This window comes from Eptesicus fuscus, chromosome 20 (genome assembly GCF_027574615.1).
Source record: "Eptesicus fuscus isolate TK198812 chromosome 20, DD_ASM_mEF_20220401, whole genome shotgun sequence".
Lineage (NCBI taxonomy): Eukaryota > Metazoa > Chordata > Mammalia > Chiroptera > Vespertilionidae > Eptesicus > Eptesicus fuscus.
The window spans coordinates 4,394,153-4,413,490 of NC_072492.1; the positions used below are offsets into that span (position 1 = coordinate 4,394,153).

The window sequence follows — 19,338 nt, forward strand, 5'->3', positions numbered from 1 at the left end:
TAGGATTTCTTATATATGGATACACAAACACACACATACGTGCTCACACATGTTTTTATTTGGAGATTAAAATGAGTACTTGGAATACTTGCTTTACATTTTTATTTAAAAAATAATTTGAGATTTCATAGAAAGTATTTCTGTCTTAACTTGGAGTATGGCTAAGATTTCTTTTAACTCAAAAGACTGTTACTCTTTGATGAGAGAGTGACTTGTGGGTGTGCAGCCCCCAACAGTTGGAAGAGAGATGAACTGTGGTTCACTTTCATGTTTACTCCTTAAGGACATGGCCTTCCCTGATTTCCTGGCAGAAATGTTCCTTCCTGCTCTGATCGCATCATCTCAAAACTCATTACGATCATTGCTTAGCAATTGAATAGTAATTAATATTGGAATGAAGGACTTTTTAATCAACATGCATTACATCTCAACATTCATTCTTCGTTGCATTGTAACTGTTCATCCACCTTATTCTCTGCCAGACATGCATTCCTCTTTTCTCTGCAAGGGTGGATAAGTAGAAGATGTGAGAAGGGGGATAAGTAATCAGAGGAGGGGCTTGAGTAGTGATAATAACTGTCAACATAGAATGTGCTGGCTGGGCTGCTGCCTGATATGAATAGACAGATCGGTGTTCATTTGGTTATGGTCACAGAAAGAAGTTGGATTCTGCGTATACTAATGTTGTCAAGGATTCTGCGTGACATCCTCAGAGTAGTGAGCCTTGTAGCGTGTTGGTACTTCTTACTTAGCTTGCCCAGCCTGCCCATCAAGACAGCTGTATAGGTGGGGGAGGCTCAGGTGTCTGAGATGTCTCTTGAACACTTACTAGAAAGAGTCTGATTTGGAAATTGGTGACACTAGGTATGATAGTAATTAAGGATGACTCACTGCTTGTGGTTTAACTATACAATTTACTTAAGCTGTAGATACCCGGCAGTAGAGTTCCAATATCAACTACTGGGTTCTGCTCCCTAGGAATTTCAGAATCACAGTTTTGTGAGGTCCAAAGAATTGCTTCTGTGTTTTTCTCCTGGCCCAGTTCCTCGTCCCCGTTTTCTTTCATAATCCACATCCTGCTGCCGGCTTCTGGGTCCCTTGCCCTTCTTGGCCCAGATTGTGCTGCCCTAGACAGCACATTCTCCGCAATCTCCGTTACCGAGGATCCCCGGCGGCCCTGGTCCAGCCTGTGTGAGAAGTTCCATTTCTGCATGTGCACTTGCTTGGCCTCCTTGTTGGCAAGCCTTTAAAGATCTAGGCGAGATGCCCACCTCACTTCCTGGGACGGCTTCCTCAGCATCTGGGGGCCCGAGCCTCAGATATGGCCACTAGGCTGGGTCCACCCAAGGGGATGGAAGGAGGAAAGGAGCAGTGAAGCACTTAGCTTGGATCTTCGCTGGAAATGGAATCTCATTGGGCACCAACATGGCAGCCAAGATTTCCCATCTTGGGCTAGCAGTAGGCTGGTGGGGTGCTGCGCCCAGGACTTTCCTTAGCTCTAGAGAGCTGGAGAGATTCTGAGGTCAGGTCAGGGGAGGAAGGCTGGGGGTCATCCTCGTCTGGGACAACAAATGAGAAAGGCCTTCTAATCCTCGAGTTTCAACCAACAACCTGAGGGAAGAGGCCAAACCCAGAGTAGCAAGGGGAGATGCTACTAATGTGAATATCAGAGGAAACCAAATGTTTAGGCCGTGCTGTCCTTGGTCCTCCACACATGTGTACTGTTGCAGAATCCACAGAATGCAGGTGTCTTGCCTGCTGCTACCCTCGGTTCCACTTCACAAATAACAATCAAAAAAGAGATCCAAAAGGTCAAGTCACTTACCCAAAGGCACAGGCTCAGTGGAAGGGATGCTGCAGCTAGACCCAGCCCATTCAATTCCGCGCAGGCTTTATTGAGTGACAGCTACATGCTAAGACAATTTTTGGAATACGGAAATGATTAAGAGCACCTAGTTGTTCTGCTTTTTCAAATACTGTCTATATGCTAGTGGCTCCCAACTTTTTCTTACTAGTCTAGAACTTTCTCCCAAATTCCAACAACCTACTTGGTTCCTGCACTTAGATGTTCAGTGGACACCCAAGCTCAGCGTGTTGGCTGCATTCTGTCCTGTCCTGAGCTCCTCCCCGACAGCCTAGCCTGCCCTAGTTGACAGAATTTGCTCTTTCAAGCACTGAACTTCAGCTCTTTGTTCTCACTGATGTTCAGTCTCCTAGGAAATTCTCTTGGTCCCATCTTTAAAACACATCCAGGATCTGAGCACTTCTCACCTCCTTCACTGCTACCCCTCGGTCCAAGCCACCCCATCTCACCTGGGTAACTGCTCCGTCTGCTCCTGAGTCTCCCTGCCCCCTTGCAGCTATTCCCAGCCCAGCACCAGAAGGCTCCTCTGAATTGTAATTCCGTGATCTCTCGCTTCCTCAGGAGGAAAGCCCGATGCCTCTGGTGTCCCGAGGCTCTGCTCGATCTGGTTCCCCCAGCGTGCCTTTGCTCACACGCCGCCTCCTCAAGGAGTCCTACCCGATGGCCCTATTTAACACCCCCACTCATGCTCCTGGCCCACTTTCCTGCTAACAAACCACAGGACTTGCTTATTCGTCATGAGCATTGCCTGTCTCCTCCCAGCAGGATGCAGGCTCCTCCAAGGAGGAGATGTTTTGTCACATTCTGGTTGTGCAGAACAGTGTCTGCCATGTGGGAGCACTGGCTGCTATTTGTTGAATGAACTCCTCCATGAGTGAAGACATGGCTGCCAGTCTCCGACGCCCGCCCCCCACCAACCCCCCCTGCCCGGGCCTGTCTTTGGTAGTGAGTGCCAGGACTCCTTTCTGCTGGCAGGGCAGGAAACCACCATCTCAGAGCTCACCGCCTCCTCCAGGAGGGTGGCTGCTGAAGCACGCCGGCCTGGGAGCCCACCCATCCGACTCTTCCAAGCACTGACTCCTGCCCTGGAGGTTGATTTTGACCCTTGATTTCTATCTCCTGGACAACTCCTCAGGCCTCACAGGACCACAAACTGAGGCACCTGCAGGCCCACAGGCAGCTGTAACGGCCTCACACTTCTCATCAGAGCACGGCGGAGGAGGGGGTTGTGGGAGGAGTTGAGGAGGGAGACAGACAGGGCAGCGCACGTGTGGACAGGTTCCTCTAAGCCAGGGTCCTCTCTGGAACCATTTGTATTTTAGAAGATGGGCTCCAGTCCTAGGGCTCCAGATGCTTGACCCCTGTCTATCTGCACATCTTCTCTCCCAGCCGAGGGAGGGGCCTGATGGGCAGGGTTCTAATTACTCACGTGCATGGCCATGTCCAGGGAAGGCTCCTCATAATGGAAAAGTTGGACACGGTGTGAAAAAGGAGGGACCTGGAAAGCAGGAGAGGGTGGGTCTCAGCAGAGAGGGCAGCTCCTCTCCCTCTTAGAAAATCGCTCCCCGACTTTGAAGCTCCGTGTCCTCCTCTGTGTTACAGAGCGAACAGAGCCTCCCAGCACGAGCTGGAGAAGGACCTGCATGACAAGCAGGTGGCACACCGGATCGACGACAAGTGCCACCACCTGCGGAACACCTCGGAGGGTGTCAGCTACTTTCGCGGAGTGGAGAGGGTGGACGCGACGTAAGTGGGGCACACACCCCTTCATGATTTTGATGTTATTTACTGTGTTCACTCTCCTTTCAAAGGGATGCAGCCGGCCGGTTAAAACGGGAGCCGTGGGGAGGCGTGGGAAGGGGGAACGGCCACACCTGCGCTGGGCAAGTGTCCAGTCCAGTCGCTGCGTGTTCGCAGTCGGGCCTTGGCGCTTGCATCCTGTATTCTTTTGGAAAGGAGTGTTTCTTCTTCAGATTCCTGCCTGTGGAAGGAACACTTCCTGATGTAGGAAGCCTAGAAAACACAGCTAAACGTAAAGGAAAGTGCCGCCTGTGTCCGATGCCCGGGACACAGTGGGGTGCGAGTTGAAAACAGCTTACTGTACTGTTTTTATTACCACTGATGGTTGAACGTGGTCTGTCCGTGGTTGCTTTGCCGGGCCCTGGCATGCAATCTTGGGTTCATGGTCTTCTCCAGTCATTCCCTTTTAAAATAATCAACTTGGTTGAGGTGAAATTCACCTACAATCAATGTATTCAGTGTAAGTGTACATTTTGATGAATTTTGACAGGATTCTATGCCTGTGTGACCATGACCATAGTTTAGATAAAGAATACTTCCATTGCCCTAGCTGGTTTGACTCAGTGGATAAAGCGTCATCGGCTTTTGGACTGAAGAGTCCCAGGTTCTATTCCCGTCAAGGGCACATGCCCTGGCTGTGGGCTCAATCCCCAGTAGGGGGCTTGCAGGAGGCAGCTGATCAATGATTCTCTCTCATCATTGATGTTTCTATCTCTCTCTCCCTCTCCCTTCCTCTCTGAAATCAATATAAAAATATATATTTAAAAATATTTCCATCACCCCTAAAAGTTCCCTTGTGCTCTTTCCCACACTCATGCCCCCTCTCCTTATAAAGTGAACCCCTATTGGGTTCTCTCCTGTGGGCCGGTCACCCCAAAGCAGCCCCTCTCCTAGCGCCCCCGGGGATCAGCAGCACCAGCTCTGACTGTTAGGGTCAGTGCTGTGACTCAGATTCAGGCTCTGTGTTCTAAGGGGTCCCCATGCAGTGCCTCTGCCTTGGCTAGACGTGAGGAAGAAGTGTTTTCCTCTGCTCCCCCAGGGCTGTGTGGGCTGGGCTGGAACCACTCACCCTGACCACATAGCCCTCTGTACAGGGCGTCTATGTGTGGCATGAACTCTTAGCCACCTCCTGTAGAATGACAGAGTATGGAGTAGATAGGGTGTCATTTAGGGTCACTGGGGCCTGAGCTAAAACCTCTAGCCAACAGTAAGAGTCTCATTTGATATTTTATCACACCAACAAGTAAATAAATGTCACCCATGAACCTACTATCCAGAGGTGCCCAATGTTAACAATTAATCATCAGTCCTTCAAATACATTCCCATGCATGTGGACATCGAGTTATGCTTTTAAATAATGGTATTTCATACATGCTGCTTGAGTAGCATGCCTGAGTAGTCAGCTCATGATATATCCAAAACATTGTTTGTGGAAATAGTCTTCTGCAACATGAGCTTGCATGCTATAAGGGTTATTTTTTTAAATGTACCATAATTCATTCAGTTTTACCTTGAAGCATCAGGCTGTTTCCAGAGTTCTAGGGATTGGCATAACTATTGCTGAAAATGGCCCTCGCATATACATCTTTGGGAGCATTTTTCCTTGGGGTAAGTTTATACACTGTTCGCTTGATCAGCACCCATTCGCCTTGGAACGGCAAACGGTTAGCACGGCCCCTGTGCGGGGACCTGAGAACATGCATGACCCGTCTGCATTTTCAGCTCTGGGGATGCCGTGTAGGACAGAGTGACATAGTTGATACTGTATGTATATGTGAAAGCTGCTAAGACTTCAAATCTTCAGTTCTCATCACAAGAAATGTGTAATTATGTATGTGATGGATATTAACGATACTCAGTGTGCTCATCATTTTGCTATATATACATGTATCAAATCAATATGTTGCATGCCTAAAACCAATACAATATTACATGTCAATTATATCTCAATAAAAATATTTCTAGAAATGACCTTTCTGGGTTATACGCATTCAAAATTATCTCATGCACATGGACTTTTTACCCTCCTCCGTGGTTGCACCAGTTCAGCGTTCCTACCTGCAGAAGATGAGTTTCTCTCCACAGATCACCAGAAAAATCATTATTCTCTTCACTCTTTGCTTTTTGATAAGAGGTTTATTAATTAATATGTTGTTGTTTTCCTTACTTCTTTGGTTATTCCTGATGTGGAATATTTTTATATACTAAGCGCATGTGACACATTTGTAATAAACCTACTACCCTTATACTCCACCAATCCTCTTTTTCTCCCCAAAACTAGTAAAGGAGTCAGTTTGTGGTTTGGATTTATAGAAAATGACTAGCAGTAAAATAAGGAGCAATTAAGAAAAATGTAAATTAAGCTTTGCTCTGATGGTTGCGTTTGGGGCACTAGAGCCAGGATCAGTGTACGGGTTCTCTGGATGATTGCCAGTTCATCACTCTCACTGTTGTCTGGCTCTCCTTCCTTTGTCCAGGGTCTCAGTGCCCGAGTCATGGGCCAAATTCACAGATGACAACCTTCTTCGCTCTCAGAGTGAACGAGCAGCCTCAGCCAAACTAAGAGACGACATTCAAAACCTCTTGGTCGTGACTGCAAATGAGATGTGGAATCAGTTCAACAAAGTAAACTTGGCCTTCACTAATCGCATTGCTGAGACTGCGGACGCTAAGAACAAGATTCAGGTTCATTTAGCAAAGGTAAGTCAATCCCCGGCCGAGCTGATGGGCATTGCAGGGGCTCTGGGTCCAGGGTGCTCACCACCCTGAGATCAGCCAGGAGGCACACGCCTCCTGGCCCTACAGACGAAGAGAAATTAAAAACAGTACAAAGTGCACCATTTATTTTAGCAAGGCAGGCAGGTGTCAGATTGAAATTGGAATCCACAGGCTTTGGGAACACAAAGAATGCACTATGTAATAAAAGCTTCCTAGTATTTTTAACAGAAACAAAAATATTATTAAAGCTTAATGAATCACTGTATGTAACTAGGAAGTGAACTTATTATTAGAACATACGGTAGGAATGTTTTCTGTTGAATTATTTCAGGCACTTGTTTTTTCTGGAATACAAAAGCAAATACTGGAAATTATTAGGTGGTTCAAAGTGTTTCTGATATTGAGCTTTTTAAGTGCTCTAAGTATAAGAGTTTTACAAGGACAATAAAATGAAGGGCTCCATCAGAATTCATATGTTTCAAGATAATCAGGGAGCTCGCCTTTGCTTGGCGTCAGTCTCGGAGCCCTTGTTGTGTCTGTGGCTTATGCTGCATCTGCTGTCAGTTCTTTTTTTAAGAACCTTACAAGTCATCATGTCACTGGGAGTGATGTTAGCCCCTTGAGGGCCCCATGGTCTCAGGACACAGTGAGGTGTCCTTCCTCCTCGGGGTGCTTTCTTTGGGTAACACACACTTACTGAGTCAGAAAGTGTGCTGCCGACTGTGAAGGGCAGACGGAGTATAAAATGTAGTTTTTGTGCCCAGACTGTAGACATGTATGGAAAGGTAAGAAGCCATTTAAAGGCCTTTTAGAAGACTGATGTGATGGAGTCCCTTAGTTCCCCAAACTGTACTTACTCCGGTGTTAGTTTGCTGCGGCTGCCAAACAAGGCACAGCAGGGATTCACTGTCTCACAGTCTGGAGGCTGGAAGTCCAGCTGTCGGTAGGGTGGTTGCCTCAGGCCTCTCTCCTTGGCTTGTAGATGGTCGTTGTCTCCCTGTGTCCTCACGTGGTCTTCCCTCTGCATGTGTCTGTGTCCTAATCTCCTCTTCTCATAAGGACACCAGGCACATTGGATTAGAACTTAACAAGTTCTAACCCAAGCTTTTACTTAGTCATGTCTCCAGATACAATCAAAGCCTGAGGTACGAGGGGTTAGGATTTTAACAAATGAATTTGGGGGAGGGTGGCGGAGAGGGTAGAATTCAGCTTATCAAAGCTACATTCAAGGCAGGCACTTGAGGGTATACAAGCGTGAATGACATGACCTTGCCATCTTGTAGCTCACAGTGAGATAAGACATATACATAGAAACCGATGAGTTGCATCAGAAAGGTGCAGAATGAAGCCCTCGGGGCTACAGAGACAATGTGTTTAGCAGAAGCAGCAGTTGTGTGAGAGGCAGGAGCTCCGGAGCAGGGCCTTGGTGCAGGAACAGGGCAGAGGTTGCTGGCGCACGGGGGGTCAAAGATTAGGGGACAGATTTAAGAGTTCCTGGGGTACACAAGCCCTGAATCTGTGCGATCACGTGAGAGCTCGGCAGGGGATAGGAGAAAGGGTGTAGGAGAGAATGGTCTGAGGACAGTACCTTGCACTGAAAGTGAGCAGGGAGAGTTAGAACGGCAAGAAATTAGGACAGCAGTTGGCCAGAGAAACTGTGCCGGGTGAGGGATTCAAGGGGAGGGGGCCATCAGAAAGGCCCATCGCTGGCTTTGAGGGCACAGTCTCATGAGGGCAGCTCGGCCAGAGACAGTTCCATGGCCACTGAGTAGGGTGAGCGGGAAGTGCAGGCAGGGCGTGAGCACGTGGCAGTGAGCCTGGGGAGACGGCGCCGCTGGGAGCACCCCCTGGGACTGGGTGAGTGTGGTGGTAGACAGACAGAGTTAAAGGAATTGGGTGATACTTGAGTGTGCCTCAGGCCGAAGGAACGGGTAGGGGAAGTGGGAGAGTGGTGGGAAGGGGCTGTGGAGAAGTGGGAGTGCAGAGGTCTGCGCTGGAGGCGAAGGGAGGGTTTTCAGAGCTTAGGGGCGGGGGGTGGGGGGGGGGTGGGGGGGGTGGGGAGGGGCTCACTCCACAGAGGAGACCCAGGGAGAGGGCCAGGTTTACGCGGTGTGGGGGAGGGGGGCCTCTTTAAGAATAAAGGATATAAAGTCAGGACTACAAAACTGCCAGTGACCCCCCCTTGCAACTGAGATTCCCTGAAGCTAGACCTCGATTTACTTCAAGACAAATCCCCACCAGCAGGAAGACATCCCTGTGAGGTTAGTGAGCAGGGAGAGCAGAAGAGAAGGGGCGAGGACCAAGTGAGGTGAGGAGGAAGTTAGGGCCACTCAAACCTCACGGCCTCACTTTCCTCAGTTACAACTGGTGATCTGGCAAAAACATTTTAGAAACTGGTGATCTGGGGAAAAGGAGCTCTGATTTATAGCACTTGCCCATCTGATGTAAATTACCAGATGTCCCCCAAATCGGGAGTCAGGAAGACGGGTGCAGGAAGAGAGAGAGCTGCCCCAGCCCAGGCTCCCTGGGGCTGGGGCTCAGGCTGGGACTGGGGCTGGGACTGGAGGGGGCGGGTGTGCTCAGGGAACCCACCTCCTCATCCCAGGAGGCAGGTGGGCCACCCTCCATGGACAGGCAGGAGGAAGAGCGGGGTGGGTGGCTCGCACAGCTCGGCATCGGGCATTCGCTCCTCTCTCTGCAGACACTGCAGGAGATTTTCCAGACGGAAATGACCATAGAATCCATCCGGAAGGCCATCAAGGACAAGTCTGCCTTCCTGAAGGTGGCCCAGACCAGGCTGGACGAGCGGACGAGGAGACCGAACATCGAGCTCTGCAGAGACAGGGCCCAGCTGCGGTGAGCGGGGAGGGGGCACCCCTGCAGGGAAAGCGGGCCCTTTGGGACAGTGCACCAGCCTGCCGGGCTCCGTGTTCTTCAGGAATGCGCTGTCTGCGACACACCGCGCACCTCACGAGAAAGCACAGTGATGCTCCTTGCCGGGCCCTGTAAGTGTTGATAATGGGAGCTGGCGTCCCATGCCCACGGCGTTCGTTCACGGAGTTTGATAGAAGTTGTTAAGATGCATAGCATGTGAATGCACTTAATGCCACTGAACTGTACACTTAGAAGTAATGGAGATGGTACATTCTGTATGTATTTTACCATAGTTTTCTTAAACAAGGAAAAGACATCAACATTACACACACAAAAAGTGATAAACAGCCCTAACCGGTTTGGCTCAGTGGACAGAGCATCAGCCTGCGAACTGAAAGGTCCCAGGTTCAATTCCGGTCAAGGGCACGTACCTTGGTTGCAGGCACATTCCCGGTAGGAGGTGCGCAGGAAGCAGCTGATGTTTCTCTCTCATCGATGTTTCTAACTCTCTATCCCTCTCTCTTCCTCTCTGTAAAAAATCAATAAAATATGTGTGTGTGTGTGTGTGTGTGTGTGTGTGTGTGTGTGTTTAAAGTGATAAACAGTTGGCCTCATTCAGAGGCCAAGGTGGATTTGGGGCTCCTCAGCTTCTGGAGTTGTCTGGCGTGTCCACAACACCTCGCTATGCATGGCAGAGTGCGCTGGTTTGCTGTGTATTTATTCTAAGTGCCTGAGACTTGTCAGAAAAGGGACCTGCATCACAATTCCACTGACCCCTTCTCTCTGCTCTGCCCCTTTGCTCTCTTTGGCCTCTTCTGGTGGTTAATACATCTGCTCTTGTCATTAAGAGCATCCTCATGACACCCTGAAACCCCTAAAGCAGGGGTCCTCAAACTTTTTAAACAGGGGCCAGTTCACTGTCCCTCAGACCGTTGGAGGGCGGGACTATAGTTTAAAAAAAAAAAAAACTATGAACAAATTCCTATGCACACTGCACATATCTTATTTTGAAGTAAAAAAACAAAACGGCAAAAACACCCGCATGTGGCCCGCGGGCCGTAGTTTGAGGACGCCTGCCCTAAAGGGTTTTTAGGGTCATTTCAGCTTGTTCTGTTTTCAGTAAAAATTGAGACCAGCTGGTCTTCATCAATATGTCTCCCCACCACACACACACACACATACACACACACACACACACACACACACACACACGGCAAAAGGAATCTGACACCACCGTTTATCTACTAAACACTGCATGTATTTTATTACCATTTTAACTTTGAAGACTCCTTTTAGAGTAATTGGCCAGGCCCTCTCCCCCCCTAATTCTGGCTTTATTTCTAATTTCCAAATGCCTGCTTCTGCCTTTTCTGTCTGGATTTCATTGTTGCTGTTCTTAGGTCATAAGTGCTTCTTTGCAGAGGCAGAGCCACTGCAGGGGCAGAGGGGGAGCCCTGAAATCCAGACCTGTTTCTGGGGAGAGGTGCCAGCAGTTGTTGTCCCTGGCCCAGGACAGAATCCCCATGTCATCACACAGGCTTTATCAAAGGGGCAAAACGACCCTAAGCTTCACCAAAGAGACAGTGGGTTTTCTGGAGGGAAAGGAAAAAGTGATCGTGGGGCTGACGATGATGAAAGTAACAATACAGATGGTGATGGAGGCAGTAATAGCAGCTGCACCACCAGTGATCTCATTCTGCGCTGGCCCCTGTCCTGAGCACTTCACCTCCGTCATTCATTATCTTCAGGTTACAAATCAGGAAAGTGCAGCAGAAGGGGGTTGAGTGACTTGGTCCATGTGGCACCTGGTGGTACAAGGAGAGCCGCAGTGTGAATCCAAACAAGCTGCTTGCTTTTGCTCCCCCAGCTTCCGCACTGCGGAGTTTTCACCGTCCCCTGTCACGTAGCTGATCTCCTCTGAATGTAATGCCCATGTGGGTGAGTCGGCAACGCAGGTCCTGCATCCTCATCTCTCTCCCGAGGATGAGAGGAGGATGGGACCCAGAGCCAAGGAGAGGTTGTCCCTGCAGCACACACAGCCTGGGGGTCTGTGTGGGATGCTCAGAAGCATGCGTTAGAAGGCATGCAGACAGATTACTGCCTTTCTCCCAGGGGAGCTGTTGTCTGAGGCCATAGCCACAGAGTTCAGCCAGCTACATGTTTCTCAAAGGGAGTTCCCTGGAACCCCTCTGGTCCAGAGCCCATTATTTAGGGCAGGCTGCGCTCCCTCCAGAAGCCAGGTGGGCCCGATGGCCAGTGTGCAGTGTCTGCGCTCTGGGAGAGCACACTCATCTGGCCAGTGAGGGCTGGGGCACAGATTGTGGCTGCATGCAGCTCTGATGAAGAGAAGCCGAGGGGAAGTTTCATGCTCTGAGAAACTTTCCCGCGTCCTCACATGTGGCGGTAGGATTCAGACTGTGAGCACCAGCCGGGCGCTCTCGGAAGGGTTTGGAGTGGTGGGCTGGCCCGACAAACAACGGGGCATTCACAGCGCTGAATGGCGTTCCCTCTTTTCCTCCCTCACAGCCACACAGAGCTGCTTTCCCTGACTTCCTGTCGACTTTGTAGTGTGTCTACTTCCCTTGCTCCTTCACTGGCTTCGGGACAAAACCTGCTTTTGTTTCCATAAAGATTTCTTGTTAAAATAGCATTGCCAAAAATATGGTCCCGGAGTAACAACAGCGGAATTTAGGATTATTATTGGGGGAGGGGAGTACTTTTCCTCTTCCACTGATCATTCTGAAGGCAGCCCTTTGGCCCGCCAGAAGAAGGAAAAATAAGCCCACAAACTCAAAGGAGTGAGGACTGAGAAAAATGGCTGTTTTCATTTCAAGACTTTTATTTTCATTTAAAATGTTCTAAATGGGTTCTTTCAAAAGTAATTGTAAACATTCTTGGCATCGTTGGCGGCAGGCCAGACCAGGCTCTGCTTCACTTAAATAATCTTGATGCATTTTTTTAACTATGGTCACTTTATTTGTGTTTGAATGCAAATGTTTTTCAATTCTGTAATTCCCCCAAAATGAGAGGTTTCTGCAGGACAGCTCCCTGTGATCCACAACCAGGAGCCAGAGTGAAGTGTGGGTGAGGGAGGGGATGTGTTCCTGATGGTGCAGGTGGAGGGAGGGGCCTCCTGCCATCTGGGCTCACACAGCAATGGGACACAGGGTGTTAACTGCTACTTTCTATGTGTCTTAAATTCCTTAAAAACAAACACACAAAAAAAACCCCTGGTATTTTAATGTGTATATTTTCAAAAGTTCCCTCAGATAGATCTTCCACTAGACTATTGTTTGGCTGCGAGGAGTAAATATTCATATATCTTCCTGTTCCTTGGGGTTCACGGTTCCTTTTGAAGGCAGAGGCAGGGCAGGGCGCAGGGGCGGTGGAGACGAGAAGCAGGCCCAGTGTGACCATACCCAGCCCCGGGCATGGAGCCCATCGCCGCATGTGCAGCAGCCTTCAGGGAGGCCTGCTTCTCTCCTGGTGCTATTTTATACCCCGGGGTCCTCACCAAAGACTTAGTTTCAATCCAACATGATCTAAACAACAACTAAACATGCTTTATATCTGTTCTCTGGCTCTGTGTTTAGCAATCCCAGACTGGAAGAAACTTAGCCCTGAAGTTTCCATTCCATCCCTCCCCATTGAGAGTAAGAAAACAGGCTCAGGGTCTAAGGTGAAAGAAGATGCGTGGCGTGGATATTTCTCATGGCTTATTGCTGCTTCTATGAGCCTGGGGCGAGGCGGGGGGTGGGGGCGGGGGGCTTTGCAGTGTCCTTCCTCTTCTCAGGCTGCCTGCAGATGGATGGGAAGCTGCACCTCCAGGCCCCTCCAGGCCCCCTCCAGGCCCCTCCAGGCCCCTCCAGGCCCCTCCAGGCCCCTCCAGGCTCCCTCCAGGCCCCCTTTAGCCACCCCCCCAGGCCCCTCCAGGCTTCCTCTAGGCTCCCTCCAGCACAGTATCCATCACTTGGGGTCTGGTTCTTGTTCTTAAAAGACCCTGTGGACTTGGACCTCTGGGTAATGCCCCACCTCCCATGGTGACCTTCCTAACTTGGGACATTGAAGTTGGTCCTCATCCAACAAGCATGTTTTGCATGCCTGTCAACTGCTGGAGGGGCTGCTGGATTCAGCCTCAAGCAAGATCGGCTCAGGGCGCTGGTGCTCCTGGGACACTCACACTGTGGATGTGAGGAAGAAGTCTGTTCCTCTGGGCTTTGAGGACGGCATGCATTAGCAGATGGGAGCAGGTGGTTGGTGGTTAAAGTGCTGGGCTGAGGGGATGGGAAGGGTGAAGGCGCTGAGGTCAGGGACAGCAAGCACGTCCCAGGGCATGCCAACAGAGCACAGGGGAGGACTCTGTAGTACATGTGAGACAGAATAATAGGACTATGACTGAGGGATGGGCTATCAGGAAGAGGGCCGGTCACGATCATCAGAGGGTTTTGGTTTCAACATTCTCAGGATGACATTGCCATTGCCTGGGATGGGACGCACAGGTGGCCCGGGTGCTGGGAGCCCACCTGCTCCATGCCCTGCATAGACCTGGGTCAGCCACATCCTAGCATGGCCAACAGGAAGGGTGAGCCCAGCACAAGGGCGTGGTGGGACCCTCCAGGAGTTTGTGAAAAGGTCATGGTGGATGGTTGTGCTGTCCAAGTGAGAGGTGGTGCTCCCAGTTGTATAGGTCAGCTGAGTCACGTCAGAAACCTCTCTGAAGGTCAAAGAGAGGTCAAGTCCCTCAAAATTGTGTTTCCTTTTTGAAAAAGATTTATTGTTTTCTTTCTGCTTTTAAGAATAGTATTAGCTCATGATAGAAATACCAGAAAATGAAATAAGAAATAAAAACCATCCTTAATTCTTCATGCCATCGAGGAATAAGCAATGTTAGCTATTTGTCATATTTACCACCAAACACAAGAACAAAACTGGGATCTTTCTGCATGTAAGATTTCACATCCTGACCCAGCCAGCATCGTGCTGTGGGCTTCCTTCCCCACGGCAAGCACAAGGTGGTGGTAGTTCTTGTGATAAGCATTGCTTGCATACTATTTTGTCATCTGGCTATAGCATATGTTATTATTAGACATTAATGTTTTTCCTCTCATTTTGTCATACTCTACTACTCAATACAAGATAACACTGTGAAGAAATTAGTTCGTTATACTTTTATGTCACACTTTTCACCTTGCTGACTTTTTTTTCTCCAAAAGTTGTTTTTTTTTGTGTGTGTGTGGTTATTCTGATTTTAAAATAAATTCAAATAGTACAGATCTATATAGAATACAAAATGAGGCTCCCTCTCCTGGCCTCTCCACCCTCTCACCCCCAACCTCAACAACAACTGTGATTTGTGCAACTCCTTAAATAAGATTACACTTCTCCCTGTAGGAAAGGAGTGCATGATGGATTTTGAGTAAAAAATAGTTGCTTTGGTGCCATTTTAATAATCATAACAGGCTGTGAGAGCCCGCATGGGGCCTGGCACTATACTGGCCCTGTGACAGGTTGCCAGATTTTGCAAATTAAAACAGGACAGCCAGTTAAATTTGAATTTCAGATAAATAATGATTAATTTTTCAGTATATATATACCCCAAATATTGCATGCAACAACCTAAAAATACTTATGCTAAGTAAAAATACTTACACTAAGTATTCGTTAGCCTTAAAAAGGAAGGGAATTCAGACACCTGCTGCCACATGGACTGACCCCGAGGACACTACGCCAAGTGAAATAAGCCAGTCACAGAAGACAAACACTGTGGCTCCACACGCATGAGGTCCCTACAATGGTCAGATTCATAGAGACAGAGGGCAGGAAGGTGGCTGCCAGGGGTCGGGGGAGGAGAATGGGGAGTTCGTGTTGAATGGAGACAGAGTTTCCATTTTGCAAGATGGAGAGGGATCTGTGAGTAGATAGTGGTGATGGTTGCATAGTTAAAAATACTCAAGATGGTAAAATTTTTGTTATGTGTATTTTATCACAATTAGGAAATACTTATAATTAAAAATTACACATGCATCTGAAATTCAGATTTAACTGGGCATCCTGTTTATTATGAGGCAACCCTACACTTTGGGGATTACAGATAGAAATGAGGTGGTCTCACCGAAAGGGGTCCAGTGCATTGAGGCCAATATCCTGGTCTCTGCTTCTGTCCTTTTCTCATAGGGAGCTCAGAGACCTAGTTCTTCATATGGCCACCGAGGCTCTCCACTTCCTCTTAGCTTCCTGTTGTGTGCAGCTATAAACACACGTGGCCGAGGGCCCCTGGAAGGCAGTTCACCAGTCCTCTGGGCCTAATTTCCTCGTCTCTAACATAAGGAAGCTAGGCCCAATGACCTTTCACATTGATTTTCCAGTTGCAAATTTCTGGGAAGATATTAAATTGCCTTGGTATAATGATTATAATATGGTCTGAATATTTTTTCTATGATCACAAAAGCTTTTTCTGTCTGTAGGGATGTCCACATCCCTTTTGTTCATTGTCACTGCCCTCTTTATATTACTATATTTTAATTAATCTCATATACCTCCAGTCCACTGATAAATGAACCCCAAAATGAAGAAAACGTTAACTTTGAATAACTGATTAAAATTTGGTGAATTTGAAGTTGTGTTTTCAACTGAACAAAGTCAAGCAGGGAAGCAGCGTGGTAATTAATAGCAGTGGGTGGGAATTTTATGAAAAACCTAAGGTCCTGGTACCTCAGTTTCCTCATCTGTAAAATGGTAATAACTATAGTATCTACTTCAGAATGTTGTTATCAGGATTAAATGGTCTGATCATGTAAAGTACTTAGGATAGAATATGTATTTACTACATAGTAGCATTTAATATGTACTATCCTATCTAATAAAAGAGTAATATGCAAATTTACCATCACTCCAAGACACAAGATGGCCACCACCATGTGGTCAAAGATGGCTGCCTCCATGTGGACACAAGATGGCCGCCACAAGATGGCCTGCAGGGGAGGGCAGTTGTGGGCAGTTAGGGGTGACCAGGTCAGCAGAGGAGGGCAGTTGGGGGTGACCAGGCCGGCAGAGGAGGGCAGTTGGGGGAGACAAGGCTTGTAGGGGAGGGCAGTTGGGGGAGACGAGGCCTGCAGGGGAGGGCAGTTGTGGGTGATCAGGCCAGCAGGGAGGGCAGTTATGGGTGACTGGGCCAGCAGAGGAGGGCAGTTGGGGGAGACCAGGTCAGCAGGGGAGGACAGTTGGGGGGCACCAGGACTGCAAGGGAGGGCAGTTGGGGTGGGCCAGGCCTGCAGGGGAGGGCAGTTGGGGGGGACCAGGCCTGCAGGGGAGGGCAGTTGGAGGTGATCAGGCCAGCAGGGAGGGCTATTAGGGGTGACTGGGCCAGCAGAGGAGGACAGTTGGGGGGGGACCAGGCCTTCAGGGGAGGACAGTTGGGGGGGGACCAGGCCTTCAGGGGAGGACAGTTGTGGGGGACCAGGCCTGCAGGGGAGAGCTGTTGGGGGAGTACCAGGCCGGCAGGGGAGGACATTTGGTGGGGGGAACCCAGGTCTGCAGGGGAGGGCAGTTAGGGATTACCAGGCCAGCAGGGGAGGGCAGTTTGGGGCAATCGGACTGGCAGGGGAACAGTTAGGCGTTGATCAGGCTGACAGGGGAGTGGTTAGGGGGTAATCTGGCTGGCAGGCATTAGCAGTTAGGGGCAATCAGGCAGAGGCAGGCGAGCAGTTGGGAGCCAGCAGTCCTGGATTGTGAGAGGGATGTCCGACCGCTCTTCATGTACTGGAGGGGGGGCAGTCCCTCAGCCCAGCCTACACCGTCTTGCAGTCCAGGACCCCTTGCTCCTTACCATCTGCCTGCTCGCTGCTCCTTAGCACTATCGTGGAGATGGGAGAGGTTCCCGCCACAGCCGCTGCACTCACCAGCCATGAGCCTGGCTTCTGGCTGAGTGGCGCACCCACTGTGGGAGCACACTGACCACCAGGGGGCAGCTCCTGTGTTGAGCGTGTGCCCCCTGGTGGTCAGTGCACATAATAGCGACCGGTCATTCGATGTTCAGTCAATTTGCATATTAGCCTTTTATTACATAGGATTATCTTTTTATAATCTGTTTCCTATTTTTCTCTTGAGTGATTACATGGTTATCTCCCTTGGATATTATTGGCCAAATCAGTGGGTAGAGGAGCTCTTAATTGCTCTTCAGGAAGAGAAATACTTTCTAAATGTAAACACAGTGGAAGAAATCAGAAAGGAAAAAAGAGATCTGGCTTAGTAAAAACTGAGCTCTTGCCTGGCCAGCATAACTCAGTGGCTGAGCATTGACCTATGATCCAGGAGGTCACAGTTCAATTCCCAGTCAGGGCACATGCCCAGGTTGTGGGCTCGATCCCCAGTGTGGGGGTGCAGGAGGAAGCCAATCAATGGTTCTCTCTCATCATTGATGTTTCTATCTATCTCTCTCCCTTTCTCTCTGAAATCAATAAAAATATATTAAAAAAAACAACAATAAAAAAAAAAAACCTGAGCTCTTACATAGAACAAAAACATCACAAAATTAAAAGGCAAAAAACAAATTGGGGAAACATTTGCCATAAGCATAGCAGACAAAAAAATCAATGTGTTTGATACTGAAAAAGCTCTTTGCAAATGAATAAGATAAATAGAAATATCTCAGTGGAAAAAGGAGCACAAGACAGAGAATTCACAGAAAAAATGCAAAATGACCAACAGACATTTAGGAAAGGTTCACAAATAAAGAAATAAAAATTAAAACAATATCAATTCATAGCACTTGAGTAAATGCTAGATTTTTCCGTGAAGTAAAAAAACAAAGTTTCCTTTTTGTTTTAATGAGAAATGTGTCATGTCTTTTCTATCATTGCAACCTAATTGGAACTGCAGTTTGTTTCACAGTTTATGTAGCTAATTTTATACATTATTTTCATGTTCTATTAAGTTTTCGACATTCACAAGTATATTTACTCTGGAACTTTGAAGCATTATCTTGGGGTGTTTAAAAGTTTAGTCTCTGTGTGTGTGTGTGTGTGTGTGTGTGTGTGTGTGTGTGTGTGTAAAATTTGCTGTTGTCCCCAACATACGCTTAGTTTGCCTTTGGGGTTCTGGGTGTAGTGAATGGGTGTGGCCCTGGCCCCACACCAGTCTTGCTTCCTATTTGCAGTCTTGCAATATGAAGTAGTTGTGATGCCCGTGTGTCCCAAGTGCCTCTGGGGACTCCATCTGAGCCCAGCAGCAGCCACACCTCCAATAGGAATTCACTGACCATGCACGTCCTTAATCCAGCTAATAATCACTGTTGGGAATGTGACCCCTGCTAATCTAATCGGGTGCTTCTTCTCTCCCACAGCCTTGTCAACGAGGTGTATGAGGTGGATGACACCATCCAGACCCTGCAGAAGCGCCTGAGGGAGGCCGAGGACACCCTGCAGTCTCTGGTCCACACCAAAGCCACCCTAGAGCACGACCTGGCTGTCAAAGCCAATTCTCTGTACATCGACCAGGAGAAGTGCATGGGGATGCGCAAGAGCTTCCCCAACACCCTCCGGCTGGTGGGCTTCTGCTAGGGATGCCGCCGGGAGCCGCTTCTTTACTCCTGGGAAAGTAGCAGCAGAGCTGTGGAGCCTGAGCTGATCCATTCACTTATTAAAGGATTGCATTGATGGAATGTACAGTCTCCTGTCTTGGAAAAGCCTTTGGTTTGCATCCAAACCTTAATTTCCTACTTACTGGGCTTCTGGGCTAAGGAAGGGTAGAGGGAAATACAATCCATCTAATAGAGAAGGTAAAAACTTATTTGTATTGCTCTTTTTATTCGTTGTATAACATGAGTGGGTTGGAAGGGAAAAATTGATTTTCTCTGGGAGGGAGGAGCAGGAATCATAAATGGTGGGTTCTGAGTAATGCCGCAAAGGCAACATGAAGAGAAGGCAAGGCCTCTGATGTGTGGTAGTTGGGGCAGTTTGAGCAAAATCAGAGGTGGAAAACCATAGAGTGCATTTGGAGCGATCGTAGTAGAGCTGTTCGGTTCATAAGGCCGGGTGTATAGGAAGGAATGCAACAGGCATGATGCCTGGGACAGTGGGGGCCT

General features: G+C 48.6%; 1 protein-coding gene across 1 annotated transcript in view; it reads left to right on the forward strand.

The window, feature by feature from the left end:
- The window catches only part of TEKT3 (tektin 3), a 38,659-nt gene extending 19,744 nt beyond the window's left edge, over positions 1 to 18,915 (forward strand). Inside the window, exons 5-8 of the mRNA XM_008157447.2 lie at positions 3,467 to 3,610; positions 6,143 to 6,365; positions 9,085 to 9,239; positions 18,598 to 18,915. Coding sequence (XP_008155669.1) covers positions 3,467 to 3,610; positions 6,143 to 6,365; positions 9,085 to 9,239; positions 18,598 to 18,814 — 739 coding nt within the window. The 3' untranslated portion in view covers positions 18,815 to 18,915. The remainder of the gene's footprint in view (positions 1 to 3,466; positions 3,611 to 6,142; positions 6,366 to 9,084; positions 9,240 to 18,597) is intronic.
- The last annotated feature ends 423 nt before the right edge of the window (positions 18,916 to 19,338 follow it).